Source organism: Tenrec ecaudatus, chromosome 1 (genome assembly GCF_050624435.1).
Source record: "Tenrec ecaudatus isolate mTenEca1 chromosome 1, mTenEca1.hap1, whole genome shotgun sequence".
Taxonomy (NCBI): domain Eukaryota; kingdom Metazoa; phylum Chordata; class Mammalia; order Afrosoricida; family Tenrecidae; genus Tenrec; species Tenrec ecaudatus.
Genome location: NC_134530.1, coordinates 27,411,200 through 27,426,672, shown reverse-complemented (window position 1 = coordinate 27,426,672; position 15,473 = coordinate 27,411,200). Strand labels below are relative to the sequence as shown.

At 55.7% G+C, this 15,473-nt stretch overlaps 1 protein-coding gene across 1 annotated transcript in view; it reads left to right on the top strand.

The window, feature by feature from the left end:
* The window catches only part of CEP104 (centrosomal protein 104), a 44,487-nt gene extending 29,014 nt beyond the window's left edge, over positions 1 to 15,473 (top strand). Inside the window, exons 13-22 of the mRNA XM_075550376.1 lie at positions 1,151 to 1,327; positions 4,661 to 4,867; positions 5,139 to 5,246; positions 6,732 to 6,768; positions 7,432 to 7,498; positions 8,013 to 8,121; positions 10,167 to 10,305; positions 10,506 to 10,573; positions 12,039 to 12,129; positions 13,005 to 15,473. Coding sequence (XP_075406491.1) covers positions 1,151 to 1,327; positions 4,661 to 4,867; positions 5,139 to 5,246; positions 6,732 to 6,768; positions 7,432 to 7,498; positions 8,013 to 8,121; positions 10,167 to 10,305; positions 10,506 to 10,573; positions 12,039 to 12,129; positions 13,005 to 13,120 — 1,119 coding nt within the window. The 3' untranslated portion in view covers positions 13,121 to 15,473. The remainder of the gene's footprint in view (positions 1 to 1,150; positions 1,328 to 4,660; positions 4,868 to 5,138; positions 5,247 to 6,731; positions 6,769 to 7,431; positions 7,499 to 8,012; positions 8,122 to 10,166; positions 10,306 to 10,505; positions 10,574 to 12,038; positions 12,130 to 13,004) is intronic.

Here is a 15,473-nt window from a genome sequence, read left to right as displayed (position 1 = left end):
GGAATAAGCTCTTTTTAGACGCAGAGAAATCTTCCTTAGCCCTGCCCTTTCGGGGGAAGGGCAGGAGGGGCACCACCTCTGAGGAGAGCTGTGGAAAACAAGGGCGTTATTATTGTCTCACTTGACTGTTTTAAGGCCACAGCAGTCGCGGAGTTGGTTGCCAGAGCTGACCTCATCTGTTCGTTTGAACGAGTCCCATAGGATGTGGATTGAAATGCGTCTTGTTCATCCGTGTACCAGTTAGCAGACCTTGAAACCCCCCCGCCCCCCGCGTTTGCACACCCGTCTGTCGGGTAGGAGGCTGGCGTTGGTAGTGCTCTGAAGCAGGCCGCCCCTGTTGCTCTGTCTCTGTCAGAGGGCCGCATCGCCACAAACACTGTTGCTCCTGCTGGAACGACGTATTAGCCCACACCGCTGTCCCTACACACTTGGTAACATGCAGTCTATTTGGCAGCTCACGTGCTGCAGTACAGAGCCCTGGTGGCATAGCGAGCGGCTTAGGCTTTGGGCTGTTAACCACAAGGTCAGCGGTTCGAACCTATCAGTCGCCCCATGCGAGACCCTGTGGAGCAGGGCTGCTGGAAGTTGGAATCAACTCAGTGTCAGTGGGTACGCGTCCGCAGGTCATCATTTCTCACTGTCTCTGTGTCTAGCTAATGGAAGGATAGACCGCAACCCTGGGGGGACTGGCGCCCTTGGAGAGGTTGAAGTCTGAAGTGGTCCAGGCATGCTTTCACAGCACAGTCGGCACCGCACTGCCTGGACACACGCCCCTGCTGTGTTCCCGGCGGGCGTTTATAGACTCAGTACCCTGTAGACGTGCTGCCCACAAGGTCTTCAGCAAACACTCTGTGGTCTTCCACGGTGTCTGCGGACCAACTGAAAGCAAGCATCTTTAGAAGATGGAAATGGAGCCCTGCCCCGACACATCTCTAAAGCTTTCCTAACCCCAGGTGCCCTGGCTTCATCACTTGTGTGCAGAGTCTCGCTTTCACTTGGTTACTGTGTTGTCAGTGGATACAGGAGCGGGCGGCCTGATAGTCTTACCGCGACGTGCCCCCCTTAATTCCCCATTTCTCCTTGGGACTTGACCCTGAGGCTCAGACTGACACGGGAATACGTAGCCATGTGGTGATGTTGGCTCTTACAGGAAATGGCCTTATGCAGAGAAGTGAAGTCTCTCCAAATTATCCCAACGTACTTGGTCCAGCCATTAAAGGCCAACTCTTCAACCCACCTGGCCATGAGTCAGCTGGACCTCCTGGCGAGGCTGCTGAAAGACCTGGGCACCGAGGGCTCGGGCTTCACCATCGACAGCGTGATGAGGGTAAGCAGACCCCTGGAGCCCTGCCGCTGAGTCCCCAGCCCCTGGCCAGTGTCTGACTGGGGAGGGAGGGAGGCATCAATGGCGGTGGGTGAGTGATTCCAGGAAATAAGCAGTTTGTGATGCCGTTCACTGAATGACACTGCTGTGCAGTTTCCTGTGACTGGGAGCGTGGTGGCGTCTTGAAGGGTGTTGCTTTGTCTGTGAGAGAGAGCTAGCTCTAGCACCAGAGAATGTCCAGTCTAGGTATGTATATGTATTTGCAGGGCTTGGGCAACATGATGAAGCGATGCAAATTATAGGAGAGACATTTTCTGCGAGTCGAAAATCCCCATCTCCCAATTTCAGGCATGTTAAAGATGCCTGTGTTCGTCCAGCATCCTGGCCAGCCGTGTAGGTGACGAGTCTCACGGAGAGAGCTGCCCTCGGTCCTCTGTCCAGTTCTGTCTGGGGAGGAAGAGGAACGCAGCCATGCAGGAGTCTGGTGGGGTCCCAGGGAGCCCACATAACCGCAGAACCCAGAGACTGGATTTGGACCAGGCATGATGAAACTTGGGCTCAGGATGGGCAGGATCATGCAGGACAGATTGATATACATCTCTTTATTAGTCGAGGTGTGAGGTAGACATGTTTTTGTAAGCAGGCAACTTTGAAATAAACCAGCCTCTGGAAGGACTCCCAACCCCGGGCTGCCAGACTCCACAGGCTCCCCATGCCTCAGCCTCCTTCTCAGTCTGCTGTCCCCATTCTTCATCTTCCTGACTTATAGCTGAAGCACCAGGCGTGTCCTGGTGTGCACACGCCTCATCCAGGTGTGCGCCACCTGTGGATTCAAGACACACATATGGGAGGGAACTTCACAAATTTCATGGAGGACGGGATTTCCCGTGAACTTCTTGAAGCAACCCCCTTAAGTCCAACTACCTGATCAACCTCTCACCTGGCCGTTAGCAAGGCCTGGATGTAGCATGTCCAAACCCACCCACCTCCCCTTCTCCCATCCTTCCCACATTCCTCTCCATTCTCTCGTTTGCCCAGACCACAACCCTGGAGTCCTCTTTGGTTCCTCTCTGTCTCAAACCTCTGTCAACGTGTGTTACGGGCGTGCCCTTAAGATTCATCAAGAGCCTGTCCATTATTCACCCTCCTCTGCTACCAGCCAAGCTTCCTCACCCTGCCCCTTCTTCTGACCACCACACAACCTTCAGAGAGCTGCACTAAAGGGCAGCTGAATCACCCTGCCCCTCCACTCAGCCCGGCCGCTGCTCCCCGGCGCACTCAGAAAAGCAAACTGCCCTTTCCTTTCTGAGCTCATCTCTTGCTTCCCAAAACAAGCCTTCCCAGAGTCAGCCTATTAGAGCCCAAGCACACCGCTGCCCTGCTTTTCCGCATCCGTTTCTCCTGGTGCTGTGCCATCAGCTCCGTATGCCCAGAGCCCACCTTCTGAGTTAGAGCAGGCAGCAGCCACTCAGCTGTTGTGCTCCTGCCGAGAGCGGGCCACCAGATTTCCTGCCTCTATGCTCAGTGCCCTTGCTGCTCACCACTCGCCCCCTGAGCCCACCAGCATCAGAAAGCTCGAATTAGGGTCGTGCCTTTATCAAGATGCCAGGCAATGCATTTGCCCCAGTAAACCAGGCCAGGCTCACTAGCAAACTCTAAATCTTTGGTGAGTGGGCTTTCTTGTCCTGGTCCAGTGGAGCTTGCCAGGCTAGGGGCACTGTGCGTCAGGAAGTCATCTGGGGGCTTAGTTTCACCTGTGACCTCTGAGGTCCCTGAATAAAGGCAGGTGAGGAGAGGGGGCTGTGGGAAGGGGTGACCGAGACCTCCCTCCCTCCCTCCGTCCTTTGTGCTTGATGACCCCACGCTGACTCGGCGGCACTGCACCAGGGTGGGAGGCACAGGCCTGTAGAGCGTGTGATCATCTTTTCGGCCTTCTCTGTGCTTCCGGGAAGAACTCTCCCAGAGGAGCGAGGGAGACGTGGATAAAATCTGGGAAGAGGGGGTGCTGGCAGGGAGCAGGTCTCGGCAGCTGGCGGCATGAGACTCCAGTATCAGCACAGAAGTGCTGGCCTCAGGCTGGAGTGGGGACAGCGTCCTGTTGGCCAGTGGAAGTCGCTGAACGCTGAGCAGTGTTGCAGGTGGGAGAACAGAGAGGCACATATGGGAGGACCCCAGAAGTCTGCAGGAGCGGCTGGCCCAGGGCCTGGTGGCAGTATGCCTGTAAGGCTTGTGGCAGTCATGTGCCTATGAAGTCTCTGGTCCCCAGCTTCACCTGGGAGTCCTGAGGAAGGAGCTGGGGCTGGGGCTTGTGTTCTATATGTGTGCACAGAGAGCAGGAGGGACATAACTCTGGGCCCCTCAGTCTGTCTGGACAGAGGGAGGTGGAGGCAGAGGCTGGTGGGGGCAATAGATGGGTCGTGGGGGTGAATGGTGTGCATAGGGATGGACGGGAGGACCCTGTGGGTGGAAGACTTGCTGAGATGCGGGGGTAGTAGAACCAGAAGGATGGTTGGTAGGTAGAGTGGGCTTTCTATGAGTCCTTGTCCAGGTGTTTGATTGTTGAAAACAACAGGATCGGGCAGCCTGAGGCAGGGAGGAGGTTGCAAGAGGGGAGAACACCTGAGGCTGAGGGGCCCGGCATCATGAAGGAGCTGACCAAGTCCTCCAACATGTGCCCTCAGACTGGGCCTGGCCCAGTGTGGTCGGGACTGGGATCCTGCAGAGAGGTGCCAGGGGATGAAGCAGCCTGTCCAGGGGGAAGGGTGGATGTAGCTGCTTGTACATATCATGTAGACAAGAAGGAAGGTTCCCGAAGACGAGCAGTCTGCCACTTGCCGTCTATAAACAACAGCAGATACAAAAATGCTCCGTGCTTCTGGGTGAGCATGCGCCCTCGCAGATAGGCTGGTCTCCGTGGGAAGCAAGCTGCGCGGCTTCCATAGAGCGCCACCTCCAGACACTGCGACCCCCAGGGTATGGTAACCGTGGGGAGATCCAGTGGCTAGGTACGTGGAATGGACGATGTGCGCTGCTGAGTGCCAGACATGCTTCATGGTGCGATGTGATGCGTATGGCCAGTGCTCATTGAGTCTGCCGGGCAAAAGGCAGAGCGCGCAACACATTGTGCAGCCCCGCGATCCGAATCGTGGCTCAGACCCGCAGGCCGGCGGGCGGGGGCGGGGGGGGTGCGCCTGAGAGGAAGCGATGGAGCTGTGTGTGCCTGTTTACCTGTCTCTTTTTCATGTTGTGAGATGCAGACAGTCCCTCGGTGCAGGGACAGAATAAGCTGCCTTATTCCAAGAAGCACTAACAGCAAGCCCCGCCGGCTTTGTTTAGTTCGCAGTGAGTGCCCTGGCGCACCGAGTGTGTGAGGTACGAGAGACAGCGGTGAGAGTCATTCTGGACCTGTATAAACAGCACCAGGCTTTCGTTCTAGAGTACCTGCCACCCGACGACAGCAGCACGCGCAAGAACGTCCTCTATAAAACGATTTTTGAGGGATTTGCTAAGATAGATGGCAAGCCGACCGAAGCTGAAATTAGGGTATGTTTAACATCTGGGAGGTTTTGGGCTATTGTGGGTTCTATGGGTATTTCTGGACACGGATGATCCCGGAAGCAACACCCTGTCTCTGTCCCTTTGACTCCCCATCCGTAAACCGTGTCAAGGCCAGTGCTGTTCTCTCCAGCGTTTTTTTGAACGGAGAATTTCAATAAACTTTCGTCGTGTCATTGGTCTGAGTGAATATTGCACAGGCTGAGACGCCCCGTTCCTGAGACCACTTCCTCTAATGGGAAGCGCACTGTCTGCCCAGGTCCAGAGAACGGCGGCCGCAGAAGAAGCGGAGAAGCAAAAGAAAGAAGAGATCAAAGTTCTGCAAGACCAGTTGGCAGCGCTGAAAGAGATCCAGGCGGAAGTCCAGGTGGGCGAGGCTGATGCATCTGCCCTCCCAGTGGGTGGAGTGCGTGCGACCTGTGGCCAGCCTTGGAGGGTGGAGAGCACAGTACATCTGAGTCACTCCCTGAGGTGGGGACAGATGGGTGTGAGCTGTGCATTGCTGTTTGAACTAGGTTTGGGAGGCATTTTTTAAAACGCCATTCCCTAACAACCTGCCGTGTTCTTTGTCCACCTTCTGCATCGGCAGGGTGGGAGGGCACTGCTGGTCATTGATCTTGAGCTGGTGGGCACCACCGCTGCAGCCTTCGGTTGAGCGTTCGCTTGCAGTGGCACGGCTTGTCTCTACTTCTTGGGAGCTCTTCGGGCATCACTGGGGCACTTGGTATGGGCCCCGTGGTGTTAGTCAAGGTTCGTAGTCCTACCATAAAGTCAGTGAAAACTCGGCCAGAGCCACGAGAGAGCCTTGTTACTGCGCGAGGCAGACTGCTCCCTCCCGGGATGACTGGGAAGTCTGTGTGCGCCAAGGCACACAGGCAGTTCAAGCCCTGGTTGTTCAAGGGGCAACGTCGATGACAAAGTATCTGCAGGGAGAACCACAGTAATGCTTCCCCTAGAAGCTGGAACCACAGAGTAGCAATAATGGACGAGGGGAATGGGGACCAAGTGGGAGGGAGGCTGGGGTCCGTGACGGGAGCCCTCCTAGGTGGTCTTGTGCCACTGATCTGAACATTCACAGTGCGTAGGAGAGGAGAGTCCCCTCCCCTCCCAGCCCAGAGGAACTGTGGTGTGTCCTCAGCAGTGCCTGGGCCTCCAACTGTTGGGGTCCCTGAGGCAATTCCAGTCCTCTATAGACAGAGAGCACCGTAGGTACCATCCCGCAGCTCCCGGGCTGCCTGCACCAGCTCCATGCCTGCTGCATGCCAGTCTGTGTCTAGGCTCCGGACGGTCCCTGTCCTTGTGGGGCCATTGCTGCAGGAAGGAGGCAGATAGGAAAAGCAGGTGGTTGTGGACCTCAGGGCTGTGGTGATTGGTGAGTGGTCTCATGGAGAACTGCAGAGGGCTTTAAAAGTGCCTGCTTGCAGCCGAATTTCAGAAAAGAAGTCACACCTGAATTACAGTTCAAAGGTCGAGGGAGAAAGAAAGAAAGGGGCAGGAAGGACAGCAAAAAGTCCACTGGTCGAGTCTCCCCTGGACTCTGAAGTCTACTTTGGCACAAAGGATCGTGTTGTTTGGCACCTAGAGTCAACCCCGACTCAGCGACCCCATCCTCTTCCAACCTTGAAATCGCTCGTGTGTTGAGCCCAGGGTTGCAGCCACTGTGCCCGTCTGGAAGCTCCCCTGAAGCCTGTTCACTTTGGGCGGCCCTGCTGGCCTTTTAAATACCAGTGACTTAGCTTCCGGCATCACAGCCACCCATAAGCCGCCACAGGACGACAAACTGCCGGACAAGTGGTTGGAAGAGTATTCAGTTCTTAGCTCATCTCAGTAACGTGCCCGTTTCGTGTCCTAGGACAAGGACTGTGACGCCATGAAGCCCAAGAGTCCGGGTAGGTACACTGCCCAGCATGGAGAAACTGCTTCAGTTCATCCCAGTTTCTGACTGAGCCCTGGCCGTGCCTCCGGCGTTTCAGAGCTGGATGTAAAAGTCCACCTGTTCACTGGAATACTGTGCTTCAAGTCTGCTTTGAAGCACACTAGTGACTGGGAATTGGAAAATAAATTCTGACCCCCAATTTTTTTTAAAGAGCATTTCATTGGGGACTCCTACAGCTCTTCTAGCAATCGATACGTCAAGTGTATCGAGCATATTTGTACATATGTTGCCATCCTTGTTTTCTAAACATTTACTTTCTACTTGAGCCCTTGGTATCAGCTCTTTTTTCCCTCCCTCTCCCTCTTCCACCCTCGTGACCCCTTGAGAAATTATAAATTATTATTTTCATATCTTGCATCAACCGTTGTCTCCCTTCCCCCAGTTTCTCCTTTTTCCCTCTCGGGGGTGGTGGGAGGGAGAGAGTTATGTGTCAATCATTACGATCAGTTCCCCCTTCCTTCCTTCTCCCCCCACCTTCCCCCACCCTGCTGGTATCACTACTCCCATTACTCTACCTGCAGGCTTTATCTGACCTGGATTCTGCGTGTCATGAGCTCTTAACTGTACCGGTGCCCCTCAGAATTTAAAGTGCTTTTGTTTTGTTTTGTCTTGTCAGATGCTCAAGGAAGGAGAGCTGCCCCGCCCAGTGTTCCAGAAATCCCAGATAACCACTATCTGGATAAGTGAGTGCCGCTGTCTGTGGCTGCGTCAGTAAGGGGGAGCACCCCGCCTCCCAACCCCTCATTAGGATGAGCCCAGTGAGCTTGCCTTCTCCGGGAAACAGGAAAGTCGCCCGCAGGGCCAGGCCAGGCCAGTGGCTCTTTGGCTCTTCACCCCAGTAGGAATTAGAGGCATCTCTGTCACAGTGCACAGAATACTGAAGGGAGCCACAGGCCCCTCCCTCAGCAGTGGCCAAGGAGCCCATCAGAAGTGCCTCTGTCAGCTCTCCTTGTGACTCACATTTCCTGTCGGCCTGGTGACAAGGTCAGAGGTCGAGCGTGAAGGGATCGTGAGCTGACTCATTCAACACACTTCCTTGGTGGCGAGTCTTTTCTGGACCCTTAAGCGGGTGGCTCTGCCCATGAGGACAGACCCAGGACGGGAGCAGGGAATGCAGGGCATTGGAGCACTGAGGAATGGGCAGGGGCTGCTCCCCCGGGCTGGGCTTTCACGTGTCCCTGTTCTGTTCCATTTCAGCTTATGTATTTTCTGTGGCGAGAGGAATGAGGCCTTCACAGAGGAAGGCCTGGACCTGCATTACTGGAAACACTGCCTCATGCTGACCCGATGTGACCACTGCAAGCAGGTCAGTCATGTGGGCCTCACCCGGCACTCCTGAGAAGCCCAGCCACTGGCCTGGCCACTTTGGAAGAGTCCTCAGGGAAACCTGGGCAACAACCACACGCACAGACCCATCGGCCTGCCCTGGTTCCGGTGCTACTTGTCGCCCCTTTGTGGAAGTGGGTTTGTGGTTGTTAGGGGTCTCCTCCCAATCCCTGCTGTGTCTAAGCCCATGGCTGCGTGCTCTAGCAAGCCGCCTTGTTGAGGGCTGCTCTGCCCCTCCGCTTCACCACGCCAGGAGCCCTCTCCTCCGACTGCTCAATGTGGGAGACCAAGTCTCGCCATCCCACTGCCTCTGCCCCACTTCCTGCACCACAGATCCGTGCGTTCGTTCTGGACGCCCTTGGCCTGGTAAGGTTCTCCCCCAACACCCTAAGTCAGAGGTGTCCGGCCAGCTTTGGCGTCCCGCTGTGCTTGCGATTGGAGCTGATGCCAATCCCGTGGCTGGGGTCAGGCGCCCCTCCGTCCTTACTGCTCATGTTTATACCGGTTGAAATGTGAGTGTTGACAAGTCATAAGTGTTAGAGCTCGAGGGGTTAACCCTCAGACACACGTATGTACCTGCCACCCCAGTCCAGAAGCCAGCGGACCACCCCCAAAGCAAGCACACACACAACCCCCACGTCCCAGGAGTCAGCTCTCACGCACGGCTCTGGCATGCGTGGCAGAGGACAGCTGCACCCACGTGCTTCCTGTGAAAGGACTGCACCCTTTCGGGAGCCTGCCACGCCTTTCTCTGAGATGCCGCTCGGTGCATTCGAATGCATCCTGCTCGGGCCGTGCTCCATTTCCTTACTGGACAGTGTTTCCTTACCCAGATGCCTGCTGGGGGCTTCAGGGTGGGGCTGTCTTCTGGAGCACATGTGGATGCAGACCAGGAGCGGAACTGCTGGGCGTGCAAGTACTCCCAGTTCATGTTCCAAAATGGGCTCGCAGCTCGGCCCAGCCGCAGCATGTGAGAGCGGCTCCCTGCCCCGCCAGCCCAGCACCGCCAGCCTTCCACACATGCACTTGGCCCACACTGGCCGGTGCCTCAGGACCTCCGTGGCTTCCCCTTTGACCCCTCCCTGATGACGCGTGAGGTTGAGCATGTTTCATGAAGCACCTGTGCTCATCTTTTACTGTGTTGGTTGTTTTGAAGTTGGGCTGTCTCTTTCCTCTTGACGTGACTTCTGCATACAAAAGTGATAGGGAGGCCCTGGGTGATCCAGACACCTAACACGCTCAGCTGCTCACCAAGCGGTTGGCAGGATGAGCCCACCCAGAGGCGCCCTGGCAGAAAGGGCTGGCCTTCTGCTTCTGAGCTCTCACATACAGGGTGGCACAGGAGGCTGGGCCGGCTCTTGGCAGCGGATCTCACTGAGGGCTGGTTCTTTCTCTCCCACTCCATGGACGCTGTTCCATCGTCTTCAGGGGTCGCTTCCATAGTGACATGGTCTGCCCTGCTCGCCATTTGTATGGCTGATGCTTTTGTGTGCCCTGTTTAATCAGTCACCCAAATCCTCCTTCTTTCTGGTGCAGTAGCACTCCCTCCTTCCCAGGGCACCTGCTCGGGCTGCAGAAGGCGGGCTGCACTGGGCACTCCTGCCCCAAGCGAGCGAGCGGGTGGTGGGGCAGAGCAGCGTTCCCTCAGCACTGTGCAGGAGGCCGGCCAGGGACTTGCTTGTGAGAGTCTACACAGGTCTTTCTGGCATGTCCTTAGGATCAGAGGGCTCTGAACTCGGAGCTGCACATTGAGCAAGAGCTATCCTTCCTCCTTATTCAAGTATTAGTTCCAAACTAGTCTTACCACCCCCACCCCTACAGTGGCCTCCATAAAGTGAGCCCTGATAACGGAGTAAGGAGGACAGGAATAGAGGATGGGACCCGGAGCCCTGTGTGAGTCAGAGAGCAAGGAGGCTGTGCTCACTCCACGGCCCCGGGACACCGAAGCCTTTTTAGCACATGCAGGACAGGGACCGTGTGTGGGCAGCCCAGTCCCAGCAGGTGCTGTGCTCTGTGTTTGGCCAGGTGGTGGAGATCGCCAGCCTGACGGAGCACCTGCTGACGGAGTGCGACCGCAAGGACGGGTTTGGGAAGTGCTACCGCTGCAGCGAGGCAGTGCTGAAGGAGGAGCTGCCCAGACACATCAAAGCCAAAGACTGCAATCGTGAGTGCCCCGGAGCTGTCCTCTGATGGGCCCCTTTGGGGACCCGTGTCCTCCATTTCTAGATGGTGCCATAGCTGGCGGGGTGCCCAGGTCCCGGGACTTACAGCATGTCTGGCAGGTTCTGTTGTGCTCCGTCTTGTCCAAGCGTTGACTCCATTGTCATCAGTGTAACTGACCTTGTCTTTCTCACATGGTTTCAGCTGCCAAGTCTGAGAAGCTAGCAAACAGGTGTCCTCTGTGTCATGAGAACTTCACGCCTGGAGAAGAGGTGAGGGCCTGGGCCGGGAGGCTGGGCAGATGGGCCGGGACAGTGAGCCCTCCGAAGCCATACCCTACCCTGTATTCAGAGGGCACAGTGCTCCAGCTCACACTGGCGCTCTCTCTCTCTCTCTCTCTCTCTCTCTCTCTCTCTCTCTCCTCTCCTCTCCTCTCCTCTCCTTTCTCTCTCTCTCTCTCTCTCTCTCTCTCTCTCTCTCTCTCTCTCTCTCTCTCTCTCTCTCCCTCCTCTCCTTTCTCTCTCTCTCTCTCTCTCTCTCCCTCCTCTCCTTTCTCTCTCTCTCTCTCTCTCCCTCCTCTCCTTTCTCTCTCTCTCTCTCTCTCTTCTCTTCTCTTTCTTCTCTTCCTCCCTCCCTCCCTCCCTCCCTCCCTCCCTCTCTCAATGGTCAGTCATCCATTCACTTTCATGTCACCTGCTGTCTTACCAGGTCATTCATCAATGGCTTTATTACGGACTCTGCACTTAGGGTGCAAAGAATAGAGTGGTTTCCGTCCCCTGGGGCCTCCCTCGGGCCACCTTGAAGAGCCCTGGGGGTGCAGTGCTAACCAAAGGTCCACAGTTCAACACCCCCCTCTCACCCCACACACACACACACTCACTCACTCTACGGGAGAAAGGTGCAGCAGTCACTGTGAAAGTTCTGCGGACAGTTAGCTCTGTCCTGTGAATGAGAATGGATTCCACAGCAATGTGCTAGTCTGTGCTATAGGGTTCTGTCCTGTGCTGCCAGGTTTGTGCTACCAGCTTCTAATCTGTGCTATCCGGTTTGTGTTATAGGGTTCTGCCCTGTGCCACCAGCTTCTAAGCTGTGCTTTAGGTTACTGTGCATCAGAATGGATTTGACAGCAATGCATTCAGATGACATCTTGGCCAAATTCTGGAGTATTCTGATCCCTGTGGATTAATAAAACAGCCCAGTCCAGTTTGGGAATTCAATTTCACAGAAAGTACAATGCCCTCCTGCCCTCCCTAGAGAGCCAGCCTTTGCTTTGATGAGATGTTTGCCACCCAGGCCCACCTGCCCATCTCACAAGGGGTAGAGGCAGGGGAGGGAGGCTGGAGCCTCCGAAGACGACTGGTTGGCAGTGTGTGTCAGGCACCATCAGGCGCTGAGCCCTTATGGAGGCCTCTGCCCACGGGAAACCCACTGCACTTGGCTGCAAGGCTCTCGTGCAGGTTCCCAGATGTGGGCTCAACAAAGTAGCTGGGCTCCACCATGCCTGCAGCACCCTCCTGACCACACAACACCCACCCGGGACGCAGGGGGCACAGGCCTTGGGCGTGCTCCGCTCCCTGGGGGCAGTGTGTACAGGCTGCACAGCCGCCTCCTGCACTGTGGCGGGCTACTAACTTCACCTTCCGCATGAGCTGTACATTGTCTCTGGTGTGGTAGAAGCAGGCAGAGCTGCCTCTGCGGCCTGAGCACGCACATCCCGTCTGCTCTCTCCCCTTGCAGGCGTGGAAGGTTCACCTGATGGGTCCTGCCGGCTGCACCATGAACCTACGCAAGACACACGTCCTGTACAAGGCACAGGTGCCTCCACTGGGTAAGCTGCCCATACTCTGCCGCCATTGCCCGCAGTCTCCCTCAGCATCTATGAGGCCTTCGGGAGTGGCCACTAGCTCCTGAGGCCTCCCCAGTGACTCCCGGACAGACTCTGAAGCATGTAGGAAGGTGAAACTGGGGTAGTGCACAGTTAGGCCACTGGCTGCTTTCTGTTAGATTTAAGATGTCCTACAAAAAGATCTCAAATGTTCTAGTTTTTGAAAAAGACCTTGGGTCCACACCTGTGTGAGGAGTGACCTGGGTCCTACCGTGTGGCGAGAACGGTACTCAGTGTGTTTTGCTCGGGGATTTGGCTGCCTGCTCCTCACAGCAACCACTAACTAGGGAGGCCCAGGCCCGGACGTAGCCTGCCCTCACTGCACCTCGCTCCTGTGGTGCGGTGGTCCCTGGCCTCTCCCTGCCTTCTCTCGAGGCGGGAATGCTGGCTGCAGGGCTGACCGCTGCCTCGGTCCTGCTTCCCTCTGGGGCCCAGTAGGCACCACACGGAGCTCTCCACACCTCTCTATCTCTCTCTGCGGGCGCCTGCAGCCCCGTACAGGTGCTCAAGTGCTTGCTCTCTTGATCTATCTCCATCTCTCCCCTTGCGTTTCTCTCTGTCTGACTCAGCCTGACACTATCCACAGTTCTGATATTGACCTGCACGAATGGACAGTGAAGGCACATCCCTGCACCCAGTCTCCCCAAAGCAAAGCAAATACACCGCCATCGAGTCAAATCCGGTTTATAACCACCCTGTAGCACAAGGTGGAACCGCCCCTGTGGCTTTTCAAGACCATAAGTCCTCCCAGGAGTCTCACCGTCCCTCCTGTGCTGGGCCCCGAGTCTCCCTCCTAACACGCTGTGTTCTCACTGCAGGGAAAGGCTCAGCGATGGCAAGAGCAGGCACCTCGGGGACCAAGGCTGGAAGCAAGATCCCCACCCCAAAGGGGGGCCTGAGTAAAAGCTCCAGCAGGACATACACGAAGCGGTGACACGAGTCCAGAGCCCCTTGTCACCCTCTGTGACCAGGCAGACCCTCAGACTCAACGTTTCTCCTCCAATCAGCCTTTGGGGCTAGCGCCTGAGCCCCATTCCGCTGCCGGCACCATCCGCTCCCACTAAATGGTGGATGTGGGCCTGACCACAGTGCCAGGATCCCAAAGCGCCTGTGTGTTCCTGGTTCTGACCTCAGCCTTTGTGGCCACGCCACTGGCTCGTGCTTGGCGCAGACAGTGGAGCAGCGGGTTAGCACAGCATCGTGGACAGCACTCCAGGAGCGGCGGTCGTCCCGGGACCCTCCCTCTGACCCTTGGCATCTTCACCTCCCCACGAGGGGGCTGGCCTCAGAGGACCCGCGAGGCAGTGGAAACAGCAGTCCGAGAAGCACTTCTGTGGCTTTGCTTTAACTCTGAGGACAGCCACGCCTCCTCTAACTGTCCTTCCTTCTGCTGCACCGTCCCCTAGCCCCTGCCCACTCGGCGGAAGAGGGCTCAGCACTTGCCGCACGTGTGTTTGCCTCTCACTCGGAATAAAGGTCAGAGGGCAGTCTGAACAGAACAGACGTGACTCACGACTGCTCCCCCAGGCTCCCCTTGCTGCCTGGCTGGTGGGTCATGACGTCTGTGCCACCTTCGTTCCCAGCACAGCCCCGGCCTGCCCAGCCAAGTGCACCCCAGACAGGAAGGACAGCGCAAGTATGGCTCGGCGGGGGCGGGGGGGCCATGGGAGGTCCTGCCTTCTTAGAGAGGCACTGCTGATTCCCTGCCCAAGCGAGTCGTTAAGGAAAAAATTATGACGTTCTTTCCTGATGGTGTGTGCACCTGCCCAGTGCGCTCATCAGAACCAGCCCGGCCCTACCAGCTGGGGGGAAGTACAGGTTTGCTTTTCATTCTGACACGAGCAAGAACACCTTCCAACACCCTGACCCTCGGGGCAAGCCTGCCTGCCCTGTGTGCTGAGGTGCATCACCTGGGCCACGCTGAGTCGGGGGTACTTGGAACTCAAGGTCACTCATTGTCAAGCAGATCACTTAGGTGAATTTAAAGGACCAGAACTCCTCTTAGCGTGGTGAGAGCGGACCTCAGAAAGTGCTCCGTACACCTGCCCCTCAGACCCCCCCCCCCCCTGTGGAAAGGGTCCCTGGCTTCCTGCCGGGCACTTCCTCTCCAAGGGCCCACTCCGAATTGCCACTGCCTCCCCTGCAGTGCCCAGTCCACTAGAAGGGTAGGAACGGTCGCTGTTCTTCAGCACGCACGTGTTCCCCACACCCAGCAATAAGGATCATGCTTCCCGAGTGTTACACGGACAGGCTTTCAAAAGGACAGAAGTGCGTGGGACTGATGAAATGAAATGTGTGTTACACAGTTACGGTATAGAGAAACAACACAATTCGCAAAGCTCAGGACTAGTGGAGCAGTGCACTCCCTGAGTGAGTTCATAGCCATGCGTGTGCAGAACTAACCTCCGTTTCTGGCTCACTGAAACCTCCTCAAGGACTGCCCGAGAAGCCTGAGCGTGAATGAGATAGACCAAAATCGCGCTCTTTATAGAAACCACTGCTACCTTAGAGATCACAAGAAGGGAGAAAGAACTCTACAAATCAAAGTACAGATGCCAAGATGTGTGTCACGTGATGTTTTGGGCTTTCCAGGGGAGATTAGCCATTATTTTGTAACCCACTTGTAGCATATAAATGAAAGGCTTCTGAAATAGGCCATGGGGGGGAGGGGAGCGTGGACATTAACTGAGGGATTCTCCACCCTCCCCAATCAGAGCGTTTCAGAAACGTGCATGCATCCTCCGTAAAATGTAACAGAACGCTGTTGAACGTTAACGACGGGGAAGCTGAAGTGGGTGCCTTTCCAACTGTCTTGTGCTGGTTCCTGAAGCCGCGTTTGCTTGGTTGCTTCTTGGGAATCGACCACTGGCAGCGATTACACTGGCTGCTAAAAGCCACTCAGAGTTACTCACTCGGGAGAGACCCAAATAAAAGGCATGAAGTTGAAAAGCAACTGTAAGGGACCCCCCCTCCCCCCCCCGCCATTTATAAATAAATAGCTACATTTTGAGCATTAAGGGCTGAATTTTCACTCACTACTGTTTCGGGTATTTAATAAAATTTATTTCAATTATTCTTATTTTGAAAGATTCTATTAATTTAAAAGAACTATATAAATTTGGCACTAGAAGACAAACGTCCATCTTAATGAATAATTTCAACTTTTTACTGCTTACCATCGTTTTCTATTTGTCTTTATTTCCAGGCCGAGAATGATTTTTTTTAATCCCAATAATAATATATGTTTCATTGTTTTCAGATTCAGGGTTTCATTCCCACGGAGGCTA